The sequence below is a fragment of the Anopheles coustani genome, chromosome 3 (genome assembly GCF_943734705.1).
Source record: "Anopheles coustani chromosome 3, idAnoCousDA_361_x.2, whole genome shotgun sequence".
NCBI lineage: Eukaryota > Metazoa > Arthropoda > Insecta > Diptera > Culicidae > Anopheles > Anopheles coustani.
The window spans coordinates 46,405,711-46,425,807 of NC_071288.1; the positions used below are offsets into that span (position 1 = coordinate 46,405,711).

At 43.9% G+C, this 20,097-nt stretch overlaps 1 protein-coding gene across 1 annotated transcript; it reads left to right on the forward strand.

Annotated features, from left to right (window-relative positions):
- Positions 1-1,165: 1,165 nt before the first annotated feature.
- LOC131259009 (transcription termination factor 5, mitochondrial) lies at positions 1,166-3,347 on the forward strand. The gene is made up of 4 exons (XM_058260419.1): positions 1,166-1,281; positions 1,352-2,324; positions 2,390-2,614; positions 2,697-3,347. The coding sequence occupies exons 1-4, from the start codon at positions 1,182-1,184 to the stop codon at positions 2,971-2,973; spliced, it is 1,575 nt and encodes a 524-aa protein (XP_058116402.1). The 5' UTR covers positions 1,166-1,181; the 3' UTR covers positions 2,974-3,347.
- Positions 3,348-20,097: the final 16,750 nt, after the last annotated feature.

Here is a 20,097-nt window from a genome sequence, read left to right on the forward strand (position 1 = left end):
CATCCCATGCGGTTTGCGATAGGTTTCTGCAAACCACTCCGTACGCCTATATCATACATGATTTCGAAACCCTAGCTGCATCTGTTTTAGCGGTTAAGTTTAACTGTGATATGTTGTAAGTATTCTCGATACGTTTCTTTGCGTGCCGAACAGGCGCGCATCGCCCCCTCCTTCTTGATGATAGTTACAATATATTCTTTGAATAATACCTACCTCACCGTCTGTGTTACTACAAGCTGGCGAATGTTGTAACGTTTCAGCGCGTTTTAATTGTTCTCAATTGAAACGGGTTCCACGATTTATTTTACCAGTTCCTTTTATTCTTTTCTAAACGTATTGTCTTGTACATATATGTGCTATGCCTGGGCATCCATCTGAATGATTTAAATATTCGAGTTTCGTAGTGCTTACATGCCATATATCATAAGCGTTTTAGCAAGATTCGGAAGAGGTTTGGAATTGCTAGAGACATGAAAGGAAATTTCTCGTTACTTTAAAGTTTATCATTTGATGAAACCTACACATTTTAATTTATTGTGGATGTTTGGATCAGTCACATGCTTCAAGGCCTGATTTGCATCTCATGGATCACGGTTATTTCGCTTCTATGATGTATAAACGACAGATTTTTAGTCATGTTATATTTTCACAGCATATATCACAGAATTTTGGTTAAATGTAAACGTAATTTCCTTCCTTGATTAACTCAATAAAACCGTTTAACGTAATTATAGTGCAGTACACATTTCTGACGACAAATTAAAAAAAAACATTACTGTTGCGAGAGGATTGGTATGTTCCATGTAGTGGATTGTATATTGGAAAACTGGAAGTACTTTATACTGATATGATAACCCTGTCTATGAACATTTTGTCATGTTTCGATCTTATTCTGAGGACACAATTTCTTACTCTTTCTTCAATAAGCCCTTACTCTAAGGTTTTTAATTTAATTTTTTTTACTTTCAAACTTTCCCGTTGCTCATATAACGAATGATGAAATATTTAAATAACAAATGCCACAGTTCACCGAATGTATCACTGACAGCCTGTTGACAGCATTTCTATTTGTTTATGTTTTTCCTTGCAGCTAGTGCTGGCAGTAAAACAGCTGATTTGGACAGTCAGAACATAACATAATCGAATGCTGTTGTGCGTATGAAAGTTATGAAACATTAAACATGTTCGGTTTACGAGTGTTTTTCCGCACGATGTGCAAAGAATCCACAAAGGAAAATATGTCCGTTCTAGAGGCGATTCGTTTCTTCGCTCCACGTTTGGGTAAGTTGAATCGTTAAATACTTACAATGGTTTTTGTGTTTGAATGCCGGTGTTGTTTCTTCAATTGCAGAGGCTGACCACTTGAAGGTACAACGATGGCTTACGAAAAATCCTGCCCTATTACAGCTGGACAAAACGGAGCTAGACAAAAAGTTGACCTATCTAAAGTACGTTTATATATCTCCCGAGGAGATCTTCGAACATCCAAACATTCTGTGCAACCATCTTGTGACGCTCGAGAATCGAACCACGATCTTGCGGGAGTGCGGACTGGTTGAGTCGCTGAATTTGACCGCCCTCGTGAACTACATCCGATTGATACGGAAAAACATCGACTTGCTGAAGCGCCACCGACTGATACCGCAAGATTTGAACATGTACGAACAGTTTCAGCGGCAGTTTGAGTGTACGGTCGAGCCGAAGGTTCGCTGGGACGAACAGACGCTGCTGCAAGATCTGCGCATTGCATTCTTCAACGCGTTCCTTGCCAAACGGCTCGACATGACCGAGACGGAGCTGGCGAAGCTATGGAAATCGTACTCAAAAATTAAACACAAAAGCTTTGGCCACACGCAGCGCGTTGTTGACATCCTGCAGTACGAGTACAAGTTTAGCCGGGAAAAGTTGATCGCCAATCTGTATCTGCTGCATTCGGATCCGGAAAATTTGCTCCGCCTACCGGCGGAAGTTCCCGCGATCGGGGGCTTAACGATGCGAGAGGTGGCCATGAAGCACCCAAAGGTACTGATGGTCAACTATGAGTCTGTGGTGAAGGTGATGGCGATATTGAAAGAGTTAAACATACCCGAAGGTGAGCTGCTCAAGTGTATGACCGTGCTGACACTTTCACCGCTGACCGTCGCGGATCGGCTAGAGCGGTTGAAGAATGTTAAAGAATTCGAGGTGCTCACGAAACATCCGCGAGTGTTGAAGTTAATACAGTATCAAACGAAAGCCACCATAAGGCTGGAGTATCTGCAGCAGCTGAAAGTACGCTGTGCCTCCTTAGACGTGCTTTCGAGTCACTCGCAGAACTTTGAAAGGTACTTGGGTTTGGCCATCCGTTTGCCTAAGCAACTAAGCACATCTACCCTTCGTTTCATTCTAGGTACGTACGCGAAGGGTGTGATCGAACGAAGGGCAGGGATACAGCTCACTTTCTCAAATACATTTTCGGTGATCGTGCCGATGCGGCACTCCAGAAGATCCGTCGCCATCCGAACTGGTTCCATGTGCCGATCGCACAGATGCAGGACACGTTCGAGGCGCTGCTGAAACTAAAGTACAGCCGGGAGGATATTTTGGATAACGTTCACATTTTACTGTACCCACTGTAAGTGTGCTGATACGGCGATACGAAGATTCTTCCTAACCCCAATGTACAAAACATATCTTTTGGCTTTTGCATTTCGCAGAAATCGTATCGAGGAGAAACTTTCCGCCCTGATCGACGACCGGAAGGTGCAGGACGAGCTGGGGGTAGAGATTTATAGGGCGAGCAAAATGCAACTGCTTGCGCTCGCGCTCTATTTGATTGAGCTCGAATTTCACTTCACCGGCGACGGCGTATGGCCGGAGCAGCAGATCCAGCAGAGCGATTCCGGCTCATCCATTACCATAGAGCTGCCAAATAGTTTAAGCACGGAGTACAAGTTTGGTAAAAAACCTGCCATTGCCCCGGGTAGTTCATGATGATGGCGGAGAAATGTAGGGAAAGTTTAGAAGAAACTTCATCCACAATGATAGGTAGTAGCTGTACAAAGTTTTGAACGAAGGTAACATTTATGGTTTCGAGTTTTATGCTACCCAGAATTTAGTGTAACACGTGAAGAAAGCTGTGCAACAAAACATAATTTGTTTAGTTTTACAACTTTTCATTATAAAGTTCTTGGCCGTTTTGATTGTTTGTTCAAGTCATTCAGTAGGTAATAAACGGAAAATGCATTTGTTTTGTTTGCACAGTGAATTTCTTACTAGGGTTTCTTGAAAATTGAACGAATGCAGCAATGAATAATACATCTTCTTTGTTCTCTTTTTCATAAATAAAACTCGAACTCGAAAAAACACCATATAACCACCAGACCATGGAAAACCCAAATTCGGCGTATTGTAAACTGTGCAAAAAGAGTGAATCCACGTTAGACGCATGCATGGTGAAAACAAACGCCACGAACGCACCGGAATCACATTTCCGCATGCAAGCTGGTTTCAAAGCAATCAAAGCATGAAATCATTGCCAATGAAATGAAATGGAAAAAATTACCACCAATCACACACAACACAAACAGCTGGAGGATATCATATTTCAAAGGTGAGTGATTCTTTCGTTATGAGTTTACTATACATGTTATTTGTGTTTCGTCGTTCTGTAGGAATGAGAATCCTTTTAACTGAGCGCATCATGAAATTGAATCCCTAGATTCTATTCTACCATTTAACATTTTTTATCATCTAAACAGATTCTGCAGAGAAAGTCCTTAGTAGAACAGGTTGTTTTCAGTTTATGTAATTTTTCAAAATGGATTTTTTTTTGTGTTAGGCAGGCATGATGGTAAACGGTGGCCTAAAGTAGGTAAGGTAAAGTTTACCCGGCTCTCAGGGTGGTTTATAAGCGGTTAGCTATTTACTTCGCGGGACATCAGTTGCCGATATCGTTGGTGATTAATTGCGCGGTATAAAACACGGCCATGTATTGTCCAATGCAATCGCTGGCTCAACACAACCGAACTTTTTGTAGACAATCGTTTTATTTGTTTTGTTATCACCGCTGCCCTTCGCGGGAAAGTCACTTCCAGCGGCAGGACGGTTTTGCAGGACGTTGGAAAATGGCAACGGCAAACAAATCCTGTTTACCAAACATTGGCGTACATTCGCTCGCGTGTTTACCGATTGTCTGCGGTATTGTGTACTGGGAAACCCAAAAATTATCCGGTTGAACTTGCCTGCGGTGGGACAATGGTGTGGTGGGGAGGCAAGGGAGGGAGGCGATATGGTCGCGTGGGGGAAAGGATGGTCCTAATAGTAGGGCTTAATCCAGCTTAAAGGGAGACGGCTTGTATCCGATCGATTAATGTTTCGCTCCGGCTCGCCTACCAATCTGTTTTTCCATTCGCACCTACACCAAAAGCAAACAATCGGATCAGTAAAAACAATGGAATGATCCTCCCGGAGCAATGGCCAATCAACCCCCTCCATCCTCCCTATCCCTACCCGATCCACGTGATGTTGGAAGCTTGGTTCAGCAAAACGCAGCACTTTGCTGATGGAGCCTGAAATGCTGCACCGGGTCAGGTCCTCGTATTGTTACACAAACATCTGGTACCCTTTTTATTGTTTTGTTTGTTGCTCTCAAGTGGACGCTTGAGCTGCACTCGAGCGTCGGGTGGTATGGGACGGCGGGGGTTCTGTGAGCGGACGATGGGGCGGATTTCGCAATGCACCAGTGTTACGCAAATCACGGGACACATCGGAACAAAACCGTACAGGTGTGCACGGATTTGTACAAAACGCCATCCCTACCTACCTTCATACATACACACACACAAACACCCGCTCATCCATGGACACCAAAGTGCTCTCGGTGTTAAAATGCATTCCAAGGGCATTGGGAAAGGGCTTGCCGCTTTTCCTCCCACCGATGATAAAATATAAACCTCTCCTCGTTATCCGGAACTCGGTCACGCGTGGGACCGGACGAGCGAAAAAAAGTGTTGCGTTCTGAAAAAAAACAAAGCCCACAAACACACCGATCACCGCTTTGCGGGGAAGTGGATTGATAAAACACAAAATATATATCCTTCACGCTGGTGTACCCAACGTGGCGCGAGGATTAAGAGTTGACAATTTAAACACGGAGGGAGTGAGGGTGGTACCACGGAACGCATTGAAGCATTGGTTCACCGTTTCCACTTCATCATCGACACGGTAAGGACACGCGTCTCCCGTTCCATGCCATTGTTGCCATGTGGTACTTTAGTGGCTCTCTATGTGATTTAGTGTGTGGCTATGTGTGTGTTGAGTTAGTTTCTACAGTTGCCTAACTTTGAGTACCGACTTTTTTTACGCCACACTTCGAAACCGGCCACGGTCGAACGAGCAAATTAGCTGCGGCTTTTGAGGCAAATCGAATGAACTTTTCGATGGAGTTTTTGCTGGTTGACGCTGACCATTGCAGTGCCATTTGTGCATCGCTCGAGTGCTACTGAACGATCTTTGAATAGTGCTAGTGATATGCATTTTCGCCATGAATAGATTCGTATTGAGCGAAGAAGTACTTTTCAATAAAATGAAATTTAATGTTTGTTACGTTAGAGAGCACTCGGGCTTCGATGTAACGAGTAGTTGTTGCGTTCAACTTAAGGACAAACATTTTTAATAATATTTATGTGAGGAAACCTATGCTGCGAATTTTATTTTTCATTGGTGTAAAATTTGAATAATTAGCCAATTCGAAGAGAAATAATTTTTAGTATTTACTTACCAAAAATCACTCTAAAAATATTGCATTCATTATATTCACTTTTACTTTCAAATATATTTCCAATCTGCGTTCGGTTGTTAAATAGGTTTACAATTCACATCTGTCACACTCTCTGCTAACTCTTTTTACTGTTCTTCCACGATTCTTCGATCCTTTCCCGATTCGATCAATCGATCGAGACGAACTACTCCTATCTGTAGGAATTTATTACTTTTTTCTTCAATCATTTGCATTTTTTATGTGGTCAATTGCTCACAACGCTTTTTCTTATCCTATTGTGTTCAATTATCTTCTCTTTCTCTTCTATTTTTATAAATTGTACATGTCTCTATCTGTGCTCTGTTTAAATTAAATTTTATTCCTTCTATTATCTATATCAACGAATGATCTTTCCGTAGTTTTGTTACATGGTTTAAAATGTTATTGATGAATGCTTGCATTTTTGTTGTTGTTATTAATACGTTCCAATGCGTTACAGAGTGAAGTATTTCGCAACTTTTCCGTTTTTTTTGTAGCAGTTAGAATGTTTCTATTTAGCTTACAACAACTACACTTCAGAATTTGTGATTTCAACCTTCTGAACATACAGTTATTTTTAAATCGATTGAAATTGTTGGGGGATTTTTATACCGCCTACCTACCACAGGAAAGGTTGAGTGTTAATAGCAGTTAGACACCACTTTTCAGTGAGAATAATCTAATCCCTGCGACTGGTGTATCCGATCGCAATGGTGTAATCGGCAACGAGCACAGATTTTCTGTATACAAACTACAATCATATTATTCAAAGTACTGTTACAACATTGGCCCAACAATTGAGCGTTTGTTTGGGGTAAATTTTATTTTCCCTTCATGGTAATACCACTGATTGTATTTATTAAAGTACCCAACGTTGGAGGGTACCCTACATCATCCTTCTGTCGGGCATATTCGTAATTCCAGCTAGACGCGCCATCCCATCCCTAAGCTAGTGCTCGACATGGAGTACGGCGAATTATTCCAACCATCGGCATCATCGCATAAAAATGTGTTCTTTAACATATTCAGCGATTCGGTATTTACTGCACCCCGATCGGCACGTTATCGGTGGCCTATGTACAGTCTCGTTCCTCGGTCCGCAGCAGTGGAAGTCGATAGCACAATCTCAATCCGTGCACTTCCCATCTCCCACACACCCGATTCATCCGTGCCTGCATGCCCCGTTCGATGAGGCGCGTCATAAAATCAACATACGGCCGCAAAACGTTCGAACCGTGGCAAATAAATGTCTCGGTTTATACGAGCCTTCTCCAGCGTTGCCGAGGAGCCGGGCGCGTTTTGGGTCGTTCCGCTTTATGAATAAACTATCAGCCGAAGTGCTCATCATGTAAAAGTATTGGCCGACCGCGGGAAAGGTTGTTGTTGATCGTGGCGGATTTTTCCTCTCCCATTTTCGAGAAACGGTGGTTCGGTTTGAACGTCTGGTTCGTCCGGTTCCGTTTGAAGCTAGCACTATAGCGTTTGGACTATCCCGGTTCATCCCGCGGACGTGGAGGTACACATTCTACTGCGACCGGAGGTAGAGACATGCGGCGAGCGGATTGTAGAGGATTTTCCCCATTTTCAAATATGCCTACCGTGGAACTGATGTCTTCATCGGTCGTGCCGTGTGTTTTGCATGTTTTTGTGCGTGCGTGTGTTGCTGTGTACAGGCGGTATGTACCGAGAGTTGTATAACCAGCGGCGACCGGTGCCGGAAGGTGGTACCAATGCCAAACGGATAAAACCGGCCGAGGGACCGGGAGCACGCGGTGGCACCGCCGGAAGTGGATGAAAATGGAAATTGTATTCGTTATTCGGATGCGCCCGGGAAATCGTCGTGCCCCGCCAGCATCATGCCCGAAACATTTTGGCGTCATCGCCGAGACCGGAAGGCACATCAAACCGCACCGGAATGGGGGATCGGTCAAGGATTCGGTGGAGGCCAGGCATTGGCGGTGGTGTGCAGCATATCGCAAATTCCCTTTGGAGGCTGTGGGGTGGCGGGGTACGACGGCACGCATACGTTTATGTGAGTCGAAACGCCAGCGCGAAAAAGAAAAATAATTGATTTGTATGCAAATGTGAAATTTCATCAGCCGTTTCGCCACTGCCGCTTTTTTGGGAGGTTTTTCTTCGGGACGAGTAGCTGTCCCTCGCCTTTTTTCAGTTTTTATTTCTAAACATGCCTTCTAGTCGACTTGTATGTCCAGTATGTCGCCCCCTCCACTCGATACGTGTTAGGAGGGTAACTGAACTAGACATTGAAATACGACGAAATTTTAAATTAAAATTATCAAAACAACTCATGAGCTGCTGGAAATAAGAAAGGAACATTTTTACGAATTATTTTTTTGGTTCAACTAAACAACTTAGTCAAATTGTATTCTTGTTATGTGCAATCAATTTCAAATTTAAAAAACTAAAATATTAGTATACTAAATGTGATAAAATTAATTTAAAGCTAATTGCAAAAACTTTTTTACAAATTATTATTTCGTTTCAATTACATGATTTAATTAAATTGTATTCTTGTTATGTGCAATACATTTGTTTTTGGTTTCACTGAAGTTTAATGAAGTATAAAGTTAACAAATTGTAAATCGAAAAAAAAGTCCAAAAGTCATATGCATATTTTAAAATAAAAGCATCTCTATAGAGGCACTATAAATGTGATAGGAGCATAAATGGAATAGGTCTTGGATTTTTGATTCTTTTTTATATTTGTATCAGCACATGATTTTTATATAATTAAATTATGCTGAAACACTATCACATTATTGATCAATTTAATACGCACATCTATTTAAAATTTTGCAAGAAACTCACGATTTAATTTATTTGGAAGTTATTTTTCCTTAAACCAAAGTATTCCCACCAAAATTTATATGTTTCTGCTTCCACTTGGAATATTGAAATAGCTTTAAAAACACGAGCTTAAAAAGCTTCTCATTCAGTACTCCCCCTTAATGCCGAGACCATCGGGAGCCGGCACAGATAATAACGAGCGGCAGAAGCAGGGAGGGTGGAAGACAAAAAGAACGCCAGAAGAAAGTAATACGGCCCCCATTCGGATCGGACAAACGAATATGCAAACGGTTTCGCTTGCCCAAATGTTGCCGCACGGACGATGAGCAAAACTAACACGTGTGCCGGCCTATTTTGGCGCAGATCGGTAACAATTCTCGCGCGCGCCCGAAACATGCCCCGGAACATGGTCCGCCAGTGCACGAGAGTGTTTTCCGGAGTGTTGGCATCTTGTTTTTTTTTTGGGTTTTGAACGAAATGATAATACAAATGAAAGGCGGACGGAAGCATGGGGAGACAAAAAAACGAACACACACACACACACCGTGTCTAACTCGTTCCGAATCGAATAAGCCCAATTTGTGTGAAGCGCCCATGTCGGCAATATGAAACGGAAGAAACGAGTGATTTTTGCACGCACCTCTGACCCATCGGCAGCTCTTCGCCCTTCGCCCTGGGGGCTTCCACGGTCATCCGCGGCGAGTGGGAGGGGGGGACGGTCGTTGGAAAATATTGTCAGATTAGGCAGAAAGCCATCGCGTTCCATCGAACGGGCGCTCTACCGGTATCCCATTTACAAGCCGGGCGCCCAAGTGCATGTCAGGTCGCCCGTTCCGGAGCTGTCGTTGGCAGTGTTCCGGTCTGCTTCCTAGCACGTGGCCAACCGTACGCAGTCTGACACGGCCATTGGGCGGCTCGAACTGCAAACCATCGTCGTCGTCGTCGTTGCCATCGAAAGGAGCGTATTTGTTCGTCGCCCGAGGCCTTCTCCGAGCTGCCGTTCAAGTGCAATGGTCACTCCATAATAATGTTGACCGGTCCGTTCGTCTGTCCATCACGTGGAGCTAAGGGGGAATTGCAGCAGGGCGATGCAACTATCCTTTCAACCCAAACGGACTCCGTCCAGTGGAACCGGATGCCGAAAGCACTGTAGAGGGATGCCGAAAGCACACGGGCCGGATGGACAACCTGTCGTAGTTTTTCTTTTTCTGGCTGTAGCCAAAATGGCGGAAATGGAGTGAAATTTGTTTCAAGTGTTGTCCGCACGGAGGGTTTTCGCTTACACGGACCACTGAAAACCCGTCGGCCCGGTTCGGTCACCGTGGCGGATTGATTTAATGGAGCGCTTTTGGTGGCTGGACTCGACTGGCAAGAGGGAGCGAGAGGGGACGCTAGGGCAAGTGGGCGAGTTGCTGTCCACCGGGCGAACCATCGTGTGATGGAATGGCCGTTCCCACCATTCCGTGGTGCCCGGGTGCACTAATGAACGGGTATGCAAGTTTGAATGCCGATCCTGATTGGGGTAGGATTTGGAACATGACCGGTCCGAAATGAATGCGAACCTCGTAGAGGGTGGCAGTGGGGAGAGGAGGAGCAATTTAGTGAACGCATGGTATTAGGCAAAAGAAACTGAGGGATAACGCAACGAAGTGAGGACTAGGATGAGCATGAGCTCATCCGGACAAGCTGTTATCGAGGGCAGTATTCGGCAACATTGTTTTCGGGCAGGGAAATGTTGAAAAAAAAGTATAAGCTTCACAAATGATGTTACGAAACATCTAAATGTATTCTCATATATTTTTTGGTGAAGTTTTTCCATTTTCTACTGTTGGGGGAACCCATGGCGCAGCGGTAGCGCAAGGAAACACCACGCCACAGGTGTGGGATCGAATCTCGGTTCTGGCACCCCCCGGTATTACGTACGGCTGACCACCGATTTATAATATACCGTCTTTCGGTTACCGAAAACCCCCCTCGGAGAGAGGCCTTGTCCCACTTGGGGTTGTCGTGCCATATAAAAAAAACTTATTTGTTGATGTAAGTAAAATTCAAAGCAAATAACTTTTCTTGAGAAAAACTGTTTCTTGTTAAAAATTAGTAAAATTGTCTCTGTGTACTAGATCGTTTCATGTACTCAAAATATGTTATATTTAGTACAAACAGTAGTAGTATTTTTGTTGAAATAGTATACATCATTAAAAAATGGTTTACTTCATTACGAACTGTATTTGTTTTCTAATTATCTGTAAATTCCGATTAAAGTTGCTCGCGGATCATTATAAGTAAATTAATGGTATGGCCTAAGGTAAACTAGTTCAAAAGTAATCTAATTTAACAGATTAGATTGAACCTCATATATTGATACAACAATTTTGAATTGTTTGGTAGAGTATATAAATATATCAAATTCGGTATCTTTTAGAGTAGCCTCAATTTAACCATCCATTATATTTGAAAGTATGGCATTCTTGCATTAGGAATTGTTTATTGCTATTACTATTGAATCTCATTTTTATGGTTTTTACCAGAACCGTTTTTTTCTGGAAAGTGCTTTTGTGTTATCGGTTCACGTGTTGTTTTCAAATGTTCTTTGAAAAATAGATAGTTAAAGTAAAAGCCATTTATTTTGATCAAGTTGCAAGCCACTGAAACAGAAAGCGAAGAAGAGAGAAGGGAGCTAGTGACCGGTTTGAGACATCCCACGGTAGGATATTAGCAAAATCGCACCGATTCCACACGCGCACGGATTGGCGATGGGCGAAGTAAGCAAACAACGATGCTGACATAGTGGCTTCGCCGGCTACGCTCCCGGAAGCGAACCGACTCGATGCACTTCGATGGCTCTGTCCACCGATAGCTGCGGGACCACTCAACCCGGGACGCGAGTGACAGCAACAAAACGTACACCATTAGTGTCAGCGCATTAAAAAGCCGATTTTGCATCCGATCCCGACGGCATCCGCGTTCGTCCAACACGAGAGGGAATCGATCCGGCATGCTGCAGGCCGTACGCCTAGCAGTGCGCCCTGGGACTGCTGCATCATAATGCAATTTTGTCAACCCATTATATCTACCCCGTCCTCGGTTTCAAACGCGGCAGCATAGGTTCGGGCCGCGCGCAAGGTGCACGTTAAATTAGAGCTAAAATAAATTAATTCCAAACCAATATTCAATACACACACACACACACAAGACACACGGTCGCACGCCCGATTCATCAGTTGTCAGTCGACTCCGGACCGTGGGATCGGCGTCGTGGTTTGCCGGCGTTTCGATTTCCGGGCCTGCGAAGAGTGCGTTTCAATTAGCGTTGTGCGGTGGGTGGCGGGGGCTTTTGGCCTTTTTAAGCCCTTCAACCTGGTACTTTTGGACAACGAGCGGCCGGGCAAGTATCATCGTACCATGCGTTTCTGCCGCTGCCGTTCGTTACGCTCATCGAACGAGGGGGGGACATTTCAATCCGGTGGTTTTAGTCATTTGGCAGCAGGTGGATCGTAGGGGCGCTGGGGTTTAGGGTTCGTTAATGAGGATACTTTTCCGCCGAAACCAAAGGGCTGACGGGGTGGATGGTTTTGTGACAGTTCAACCGGTTGTCGTCGATGCAATCGATGGAGGCGCCCAGTCGTTTTGCCACAGCACACAAATAGTTTGACCGTTTTAGAGTGTTGTGGGTATTTCCATTCCCCCTGCATAGATTGGAGGGATGCCGTTCGTTGCTGGTGGGTGATAGTAGCAGTTTTTTTTTCCAATTTTGCCTGGGGATGTGATCTTTGTATCGCACAGTGGGAAGCTACCATGCAAGTGATTGGTCATTGGAATTTATTTCCCTCTTGAAAAGGCATTTCGTGTGTCTAAAATAGATTGAAACAAGAATGGATACTTTAATCGGGCAACGTTGCAAACAACCGCTGAGTGTTGTAGGTCTCAACCATTTAATTGTCAAATCACCATCTCATAATGAATCATCTATTTGTGTACATTATAAAATTCTGCACAAATTTGTTTTGCTGTTCTTCTCCGGTTCGTTGCTTCCCTATAAATTATTCTTTTATCCGTCATCGTTAGTACGGATTTCTGTAAGATTGGTAGATTTTACGATCAGTTTTGATATTTACCTCTTTTTCAACGACTCGATTCAACACCAATTAAAGCTTATTGAAATCTTATTCCAAAAGAATGGGTCCCTCGCATACTATTGAAATCTTTAAATTGCATTTGGTGCTGTTTTATTGTTTCAAACAGTTTTTTAATATTCAGCAATATATTTTTAAAGTTCATAGAATTACGACCGCCGAAAATAGGCAAAACTGATTGAAATAAAGTTCTAAATTGGGTAAATTCTGAACATATTTCCGGAAAACCTGGTGGTATCACTTATTTACTTCGTTCAGCGTAGGTTATGAAAGTATAGATATTGTTTATTTATATTCAACGTTTTCTTTTTTTTATGTTTTCACTTTTTTTGGATGTTCAATGTTTGACTCCTTCATCCATTCTTTTCATTCATCAGTTTCACATGAAACTGATATGTTTCAATTTTATTAATCTGGTATGTCGATGAAAGCTTTGTTGTTTTATTTTGCTTGTTTTTACAAAACTTATTCTTTTAAGCCCCAATGAGGGCTAACGTTTTATACCTTGCCCACCGTGCACGAGTTCCAAAGGACACCGCCGACCGACTCCCTTAGATCCTGCCGTGAAGGTTGGAAAACACAATAAGCCGATTGACGACAATTGCCCGACAATACGTGATTTAATTGAACTGGACCAATTTTCTATCGGTCGATGCCGCGAAAATTTAATTTCCGGCCAATAAATTAAGGCAACACCGAAACGGCTCGAACGGAGCGAATGAGTTGCCAGTTCCAGCGTACGGTGCCATACGGTGCTGCGTTACGAATTGGTCAATTCAGTCGTTTGAAATTTTGTTCCGGGTCGGTTTTGGCCTGTTCGGTCGGTCGCAACGAACCGGTGGAAAGTGTCGGAAAAGGCGCGCTCGAAAGGCTAATCTCGCCCCGCGGTCACAATCGCTTCGACCAAGGGGTGCATCCATTGAATTATCGAACAATGATAATTGTTCTCGCTCTTTGGGGGGACATGCAATAATGTACCGGGCCACAACGAACCAGGCACGATGATACTTGGACAGCTTGCATGAATCGGTCGAATAAAGGCGAGCTTATTAAAATGCAACCATTTAAAGATAATACCGTATTATCGTTTCCCACGGGGGTGCTAACGTGGATAGCCAATTATTATTTCATTTCAATGGCAGAGTCCCATTTATTTATCAGCAGACACTATCAGCTTGCTACTCGTTACTATTTATATTGAATGAATAAAAGTAAAGAAACGTCATTGAAGAGGGTCTATGGAAACGGTTGAAATGGGTGCAAACGAATTTATTTTAAATGCGAATCACTTACCAAACTACAAACACAAATCGTCCTGCCCCAACTATTTAATTTCCTTTCCAGAATGATGAAATGACAATGCCATCGCAGTCGACTGATACTGGCACCGTATGAAAACTACCCCATCAAATTCAAAGGAGGGAATGTAATGGGCAAAAGGGTTATACTCCGAATAGCTTGTAGAACATTTTGTTTCACTGCGTGTTTTGAGTAATGGAAGTAATCCGTACAACGTTTACAACTGCACCAGATATGCTCCGGTCGTGCCCGGTGGACCTCCGCTGTCCCGAGTTCACACGAGACATCCCGGCGGCAGCCACCCCAAACCCATCCGGCCGGTCGGGACGGGACCGATTTGACAAATGATGCCACCATCGTTTGTTGTACCCATCCACTATCACTGCTGTTTGACAACTTTACGGCAACCTTCTCCACCAAATAATTGGCCCGTTCCTCTCGCTGCTGGGATGCTCGGGTGGGCCTTACACTGCGGACCCAGAGATAAACACAAGCACTAAAAAGAGAAGAAGAGAAACAGAGTAAGCTTGTTACGGTATAGGTTGTTACCAACTAAACCGTCGGTGCTTCGTAGTGATTTCCATGGTGGTAGAAACCACGGAGACGATTCTAGCCAATCCATTTCGCTCTATCCATTCCCAGAAGCTCACCATGCCAGCAGGTTCGTTTGCCTTTGGTTTGCGGAACCTTTTCCGCTTAGCAGCTGTAATTCCTTGATACCGTTCCAGTTGGTATTTGATATTAAGCTACTATTTTGGATAGCTTTGAATGAAGTTGCTGGCGCTTGAGTTGTTGGAAACTATCCTACATTTACAAGCGGTGTGCCACAGAAAATTTCTTTCGAAATGATTATTGCATTCTGCTGATCCACTGAGGGTTAAATTAAGCGCCTTCATATTGCTACAAATGTCGTATAGGTTTCGTTCCAAGAAAACCCCTCTTGTAGAAAAATTTATATGAAGCAAATTAATTTTGAATTTCCATGACTCAAAAAGAGTTCTCTCTATATAAGCCAAGCCAGAGGTTTCAACGGTAAAATATTGAAATTTCTGAGCTTGTTGAAATGATGGGCAACTGGAAATTAAAACTTTATATTGATTTATAAAATACCATTTTCAACCATTCATCTAGGATCTTTAGACCACATGAATTGCAAAATCGATGCAAAGAGTCATTTAGGTTCTTGCATTAACCAACTCCATAAGTTAGCAAGTCACTAGAACTGCATTTTCTACAGTGAGTTAATATTTCCTTCGTGGTCTGATAATTTCCTTACCATTCCACTACGTTGCTCTGTGAAAGTTTGTAAAAGATTCTTTCGGACTTTGGAAAACATTAAGAGAAGTAGAAGCGTATAAACAATATTTATGTTGATAGTTTATTGTGACTAAAAAGAGAGATGCGTTTGAGCGCCAGATCAATGAGAATTATTGTTTTGTAGGAGATAGAAATGATATTTATTTAAAGCGAAGTATCAATACTGTAGCACAACAAATGACGATGTTGATTTGATTTTCGGATTACGTTAATTAGATTTGTGACCTATTGTTGGATTAAATTCGTTATTTGTTGTACATTGACAAGCTATGTAGTATATTTAAAATCTCTGTATTTTTTTCTTTAATAAATTGTCACAAAATTGTTCTACAATAAAATACATAAAAGGCTTACGTTAAAACGGACTTAACGAACTACCATTGGTTTGCGAAAAAAAAAATGAAAGAAAAGCGCAACCAGCAAATGTAAGGCCACCTTTGCTACATCGATTATCTGCTTACACTTACGTTGAAATAAACACACACTAGCAACACCAACCACCACAAGCTGAGCAATGGTTCGCCCAAGGCCAGCTAGTTTCATCTCCCGCGGAATGTTTAATTTAGTTCCGGCTATATAATATACCGCTGTAGCAACAACTTCGCTTCCGGAACGGTTCTATCCGTGATTCGCTAGGAGCTCGTCATCCGCTCGTATGGCGCTGTTGCCATAGTTTTGATATTCCGCTCGCACAAATCGAGGTGTACATTTATAATCTAAACAGTATCGTGTAAATCGTGAGTAGACGGGGAGAAGAGAATGCGGGTGGAGATGGCGGATATGGTGAATCCTTCCATTGCACGACTCCTGATTATCTCGATGATTATGCCCATCATCGCCGGGTGGAATGATAATTGTGGGATGGTGGGAAGCCCATGAAATCTGTTCACATCCTCCACTCCCGGGAACTCCTACGGGCGGTCGGGCGGAAGTTTGCGGCGGAGGCACTGCTACACGTGTTGTGGCATCTATTTACATATAAACTAGATTTAAACAATTTTACTGCTCCCCGGCTGCGCGTCGAAGGTGAGTGGCAACGAAGAAAGGTGGTCGAATAGGGGAAGGAGAGAGAGGGGGGGCGCATGTGTACGATCCGGAAAACATCCGAGCCAAACCGAGTTTGCCGGAAGAGCGTTAGTTTTACTTTGATAGTGTGTGCCTGCAGGAGCGTGGCATTGGCTCAAAGAATACTTTACTCCGAAATGGAGCATTTTATGGACCGAAATGCAAATTATTAGCTCGTGCAGGCAAACAGCTACTCGGACGATGCCACTAGGCCCGTTCCCTGAAATCGCCCGGCGGGCTGGATTGGGGAGTTCCTGAGGGAGTTTGGCTCCTTTTTTTATCTATTTATTTTTCCTGCTACTGCCACCGAGTGCATGCAATCAACGATTTGGCGGAGCATCATAGGTGGTTGTCTTTGCGCTCGGAGGAATTCAATTTACATTCCCGTAAGGCACTTTCGGCACGTTCTGGAGTTCTGAGTTTGTTAGCCACTTTTCGTCACCTAACGACGATCGGGGTGGGGTGGAAAAGTGGATTCGGACACATTCGCATCGTTGCGCCATGACACTGTTGATGTGTGGGCACTTGCGGTGTGTTTGTGGAAACCGTATGTACAAGTAATTTTCCTCAGTTTTCACGCTCCCTCCGATTGCGCTCGCCAACTTTCTAATCAACTTGCCTTGTGCTGTAACGAAACGATCGACAATACCGGCCCCGTTTCGATTGCGGTTCTTTGCGGACCGAAACGAAAACAACTCTTTTACGCTCGTTCTGCCAATTTTGTCGAACCGTTTTCGTTTCCTTAACGCTACTCCTAGGTCTAATCCCATCCGGAACGGGTATACTTAAGCCCGAGCTGGTGGAAGAACGTCGTGATGTTTGCTGTCGAAGGGACTAGGGCTATAAACGGAACTTATGCTAGTATCGTAAACTCTAATGCTTCATAGATAGAATACAAAACAAAAAATATATATATATATATTTATATATATATGACACTCTGTAGGAACTTAAGCGTTAAGGACTTTTCTTTCCTTCCTTCATGTTTTTGTTCTAATTGATTTTCGCTTTTTCATTCGCTCGCTCGCTTTTATCGCGAACTACGCGTATTTGCTTTACTAGCTGCAGCTTGTCGATCGCATTTAAATGGCACTGGAATTCATCTCTTTTCCATCCCTTTGTACATCGGAATCAATTTCTCCTCCGTTTCACTTAAATAACGCTGGCTACATTCTACCGGAGTTCGTTTTTTGTTTCGCTTCATTCGAGCTTTCGTTTTAAACATCGCAAAGAATCCACCCGGAAATCGATTACTACGACTTCAACTCTACTCGGCTTGGTTGCGAAATCGGTTTCGTTGTTTTTTTTTTTATCCTTCTTTCATTTCAATTTTTCTGCTTTGTCCTCTACAATGTATTTATCATCCCCCCTCCCCGCTCCTCCGTTCCCTGGATCCGCCCGTGTACACCCTCGCACTGAGGCGCTGGTTCACGGTTCATTTCCGAGCGGATCAATAAATATCGTCCGCGGCGTGGAAGGATGGGATTGGCGTGAGAGAGTCGATCTCAAATAAATATGGCCTATATTACACAGCACGCCGCTTCGCCCGGGCCAGGGCTTGGTGCGATTTGTGATCGCCTGTGCTTTATGCGCAATTTATGTAGTTTGTTGATACTGAGAGCAAACAATAAGGGTTCACAAGCGTTTTCGATGTGTGATGAGGATGAGGATGATGATGATGACGATAGTTGGAAAGTAGTGGGAGGGAGTTGTGGGAAAGAGGCAGAACAGAACCAATCCCGATAGTGAACGGAGAAGATGGCGTGGTAAACAACTCCAAAGCCTTTGGGTGTTTGCTTCGGACTTTCTATTAGATTCTTGCGTTCCGTTGGGATGAAATTCGAGTCTGCAGAGAATCGACAGGAGGCATAAAAAAATATACCCATCTAAAACTCACGAACCTTTCGGAGCATACACACATACACATACACACGGTGCCCCCCAAAAGACCCGCCGCCCCGGGTACCGATCCGTGGAGAATTAAACTTTTCCAAACCGCCCCGTCCCGGGTCCCGATATCAGCCCCGGGTCTCATACGAGCAGTTTTAGGCACGTTGTGGCCTCAATTACACAACAACCAAACTACCAACTGTTGCTGGCCGGCATTGGGCCGCCTCGGGGGCCGAAACCCGTTCGGTGGGTGAAAAACTTTCCCGAACGGTTGTTTACCTAAGATTCGAGAGGTTGAAAAGGGGCCCCGGTTTGGTACGAAAGCTAAAAAACTAACAAATACACATTTTGACCCATGTTGCCGGTCTTTCTTTTGGGACAGGATGTCCGGTATGGCCCGGCCGCCGGGAAAATGGGCCTATTGTCCGTCGATATGATGGAAAACTTCAAAGTCATCAGGCCAAGTGTACGCTTTCCTTTGAGTTTCGTTCGTTTTTTTTTTGTTATTTTCGCTCTCCAAAACTCATACTTTCCAGTGAAGGAAAAACATACGACTTCGGGACGGACGCTAAAGTGGGATGTTAATTAATGGTCAAAGGGCTCGCACCGATGGGAAGGTGTATCAAGGCGCAAGGTGCCCTAGTGCGTTCGGGAGAGGTTAGACCGCCCTTCCGGCCTTCGGGGAAAGTAGATGCTTGACCATTTTACCTTTAATAGAATCAGCTTTAAAAACTATTCAACGATTCGGGATGGCACTTTAGTTTAATTAAGTTTTTGAGGAAAACAAGTACGAGAAAACCTATCGACGTGCTTAGTGGACCGTAACAATGTGACGACTCGAGGGAACAATACAAGTGATCGCATGTGGAGGTATTTTTTTGCAGTCCCGAGCAATTCAATAGGTGCGCCTTAAATAAGCTTTCATCTTGATGTTTTAAAATAAACATCGATCAATAAACACCCTTCGGGAGGGTGAACGGTTTTTGCTGCAAAGAGTTGGGACTATTTTCGGCACATGTTAGAAGCATCATCCGGTTCACTGAATCTCTCCCGAGACCCCCGACGTTGTATGCATGAGTTTCTTCGAATCGCCCTTTCTATAAAGCATATCACCGTGTTAAAAAAAACACGAATCCTTCCGGGATTTTGCTTCCCAAAAAGGATACCCCATAGACACCAGCACATACGTATCCGGTTGGGGTAAAATTTGTTCCGACGACTCCAAATGTTTCCTAAGCCACCCGGGAACCGGTGGTTGGAAAGAGGAATCGGCGGAAACTTACAGGAAAAAAAAAGCCCCAAAGTATTGAGCGCGCGCAGATGGAAAACTTCGGGAAACGTACAGCGAATGGTTGATTGATTTGGGAAAATGAAAGACGCCAAACTGGACCCGCTCGAACGGAGCGAAACAATCGCGGGGGTTGAAAGGGCGGGTAGGGAAAAGTAAAAACACAAAATTTTCCCCCGCCACGAAATTGTATTTGAAGCCGGTGGGAAAGCGGTGGGAAAACCAAAACCCCGTAGCCTCACCTGGTGGAGCGCGTGTACTTTTTCTGTGGCTGTTCGCCGTCTTTTTTTTTCGTCCGCCAAATCTTTTGAACCGGAACAAAGGGTAGGTCATGCGAAGTCGGCCGGTCGTTGGCGCCGACAGTTGGTGGCCTCCCCCGTTTCCGGTGTTTCCGGGGCGCACCAACGGTTTTTCCACCATTCGCAACCGGACCGGTGGCCCTTCTAAGGTGGATAGGGGAAGGATTTTCCGTGCGAAATGTTTTCCGATCGCGCTTTCCTCACAGCGTTTGGGGGGGT

What these genes read in the sequence shown, in the direction of transcription:
- LOC131259009 (XM_058260419.1), top strand. Translation starts at nt 1,182, where the DNA reads ATGTTCGGTTTACGAGTGTTTTTCCGCACGATGTGCAAAGAATCCACA. An exon ending in TTTCTTCGCTCCACGTTTGG is followed by an intron (nt 1,282 to 1,351) that starts GTAAGTTGAATC and finishes CTTCAATTGCAG; the next exon opens with AGGCTGACCACTTGAAGGTA. An exon ending in CACATTTTACTGTACCCACT is followed by an intron (nt 2,615 to 2,696) that starts GTAAGTGTGCTG and finishes TGCATTTCGCAG; the next exon opens with AAATCGTATCGAGGAGAAAC.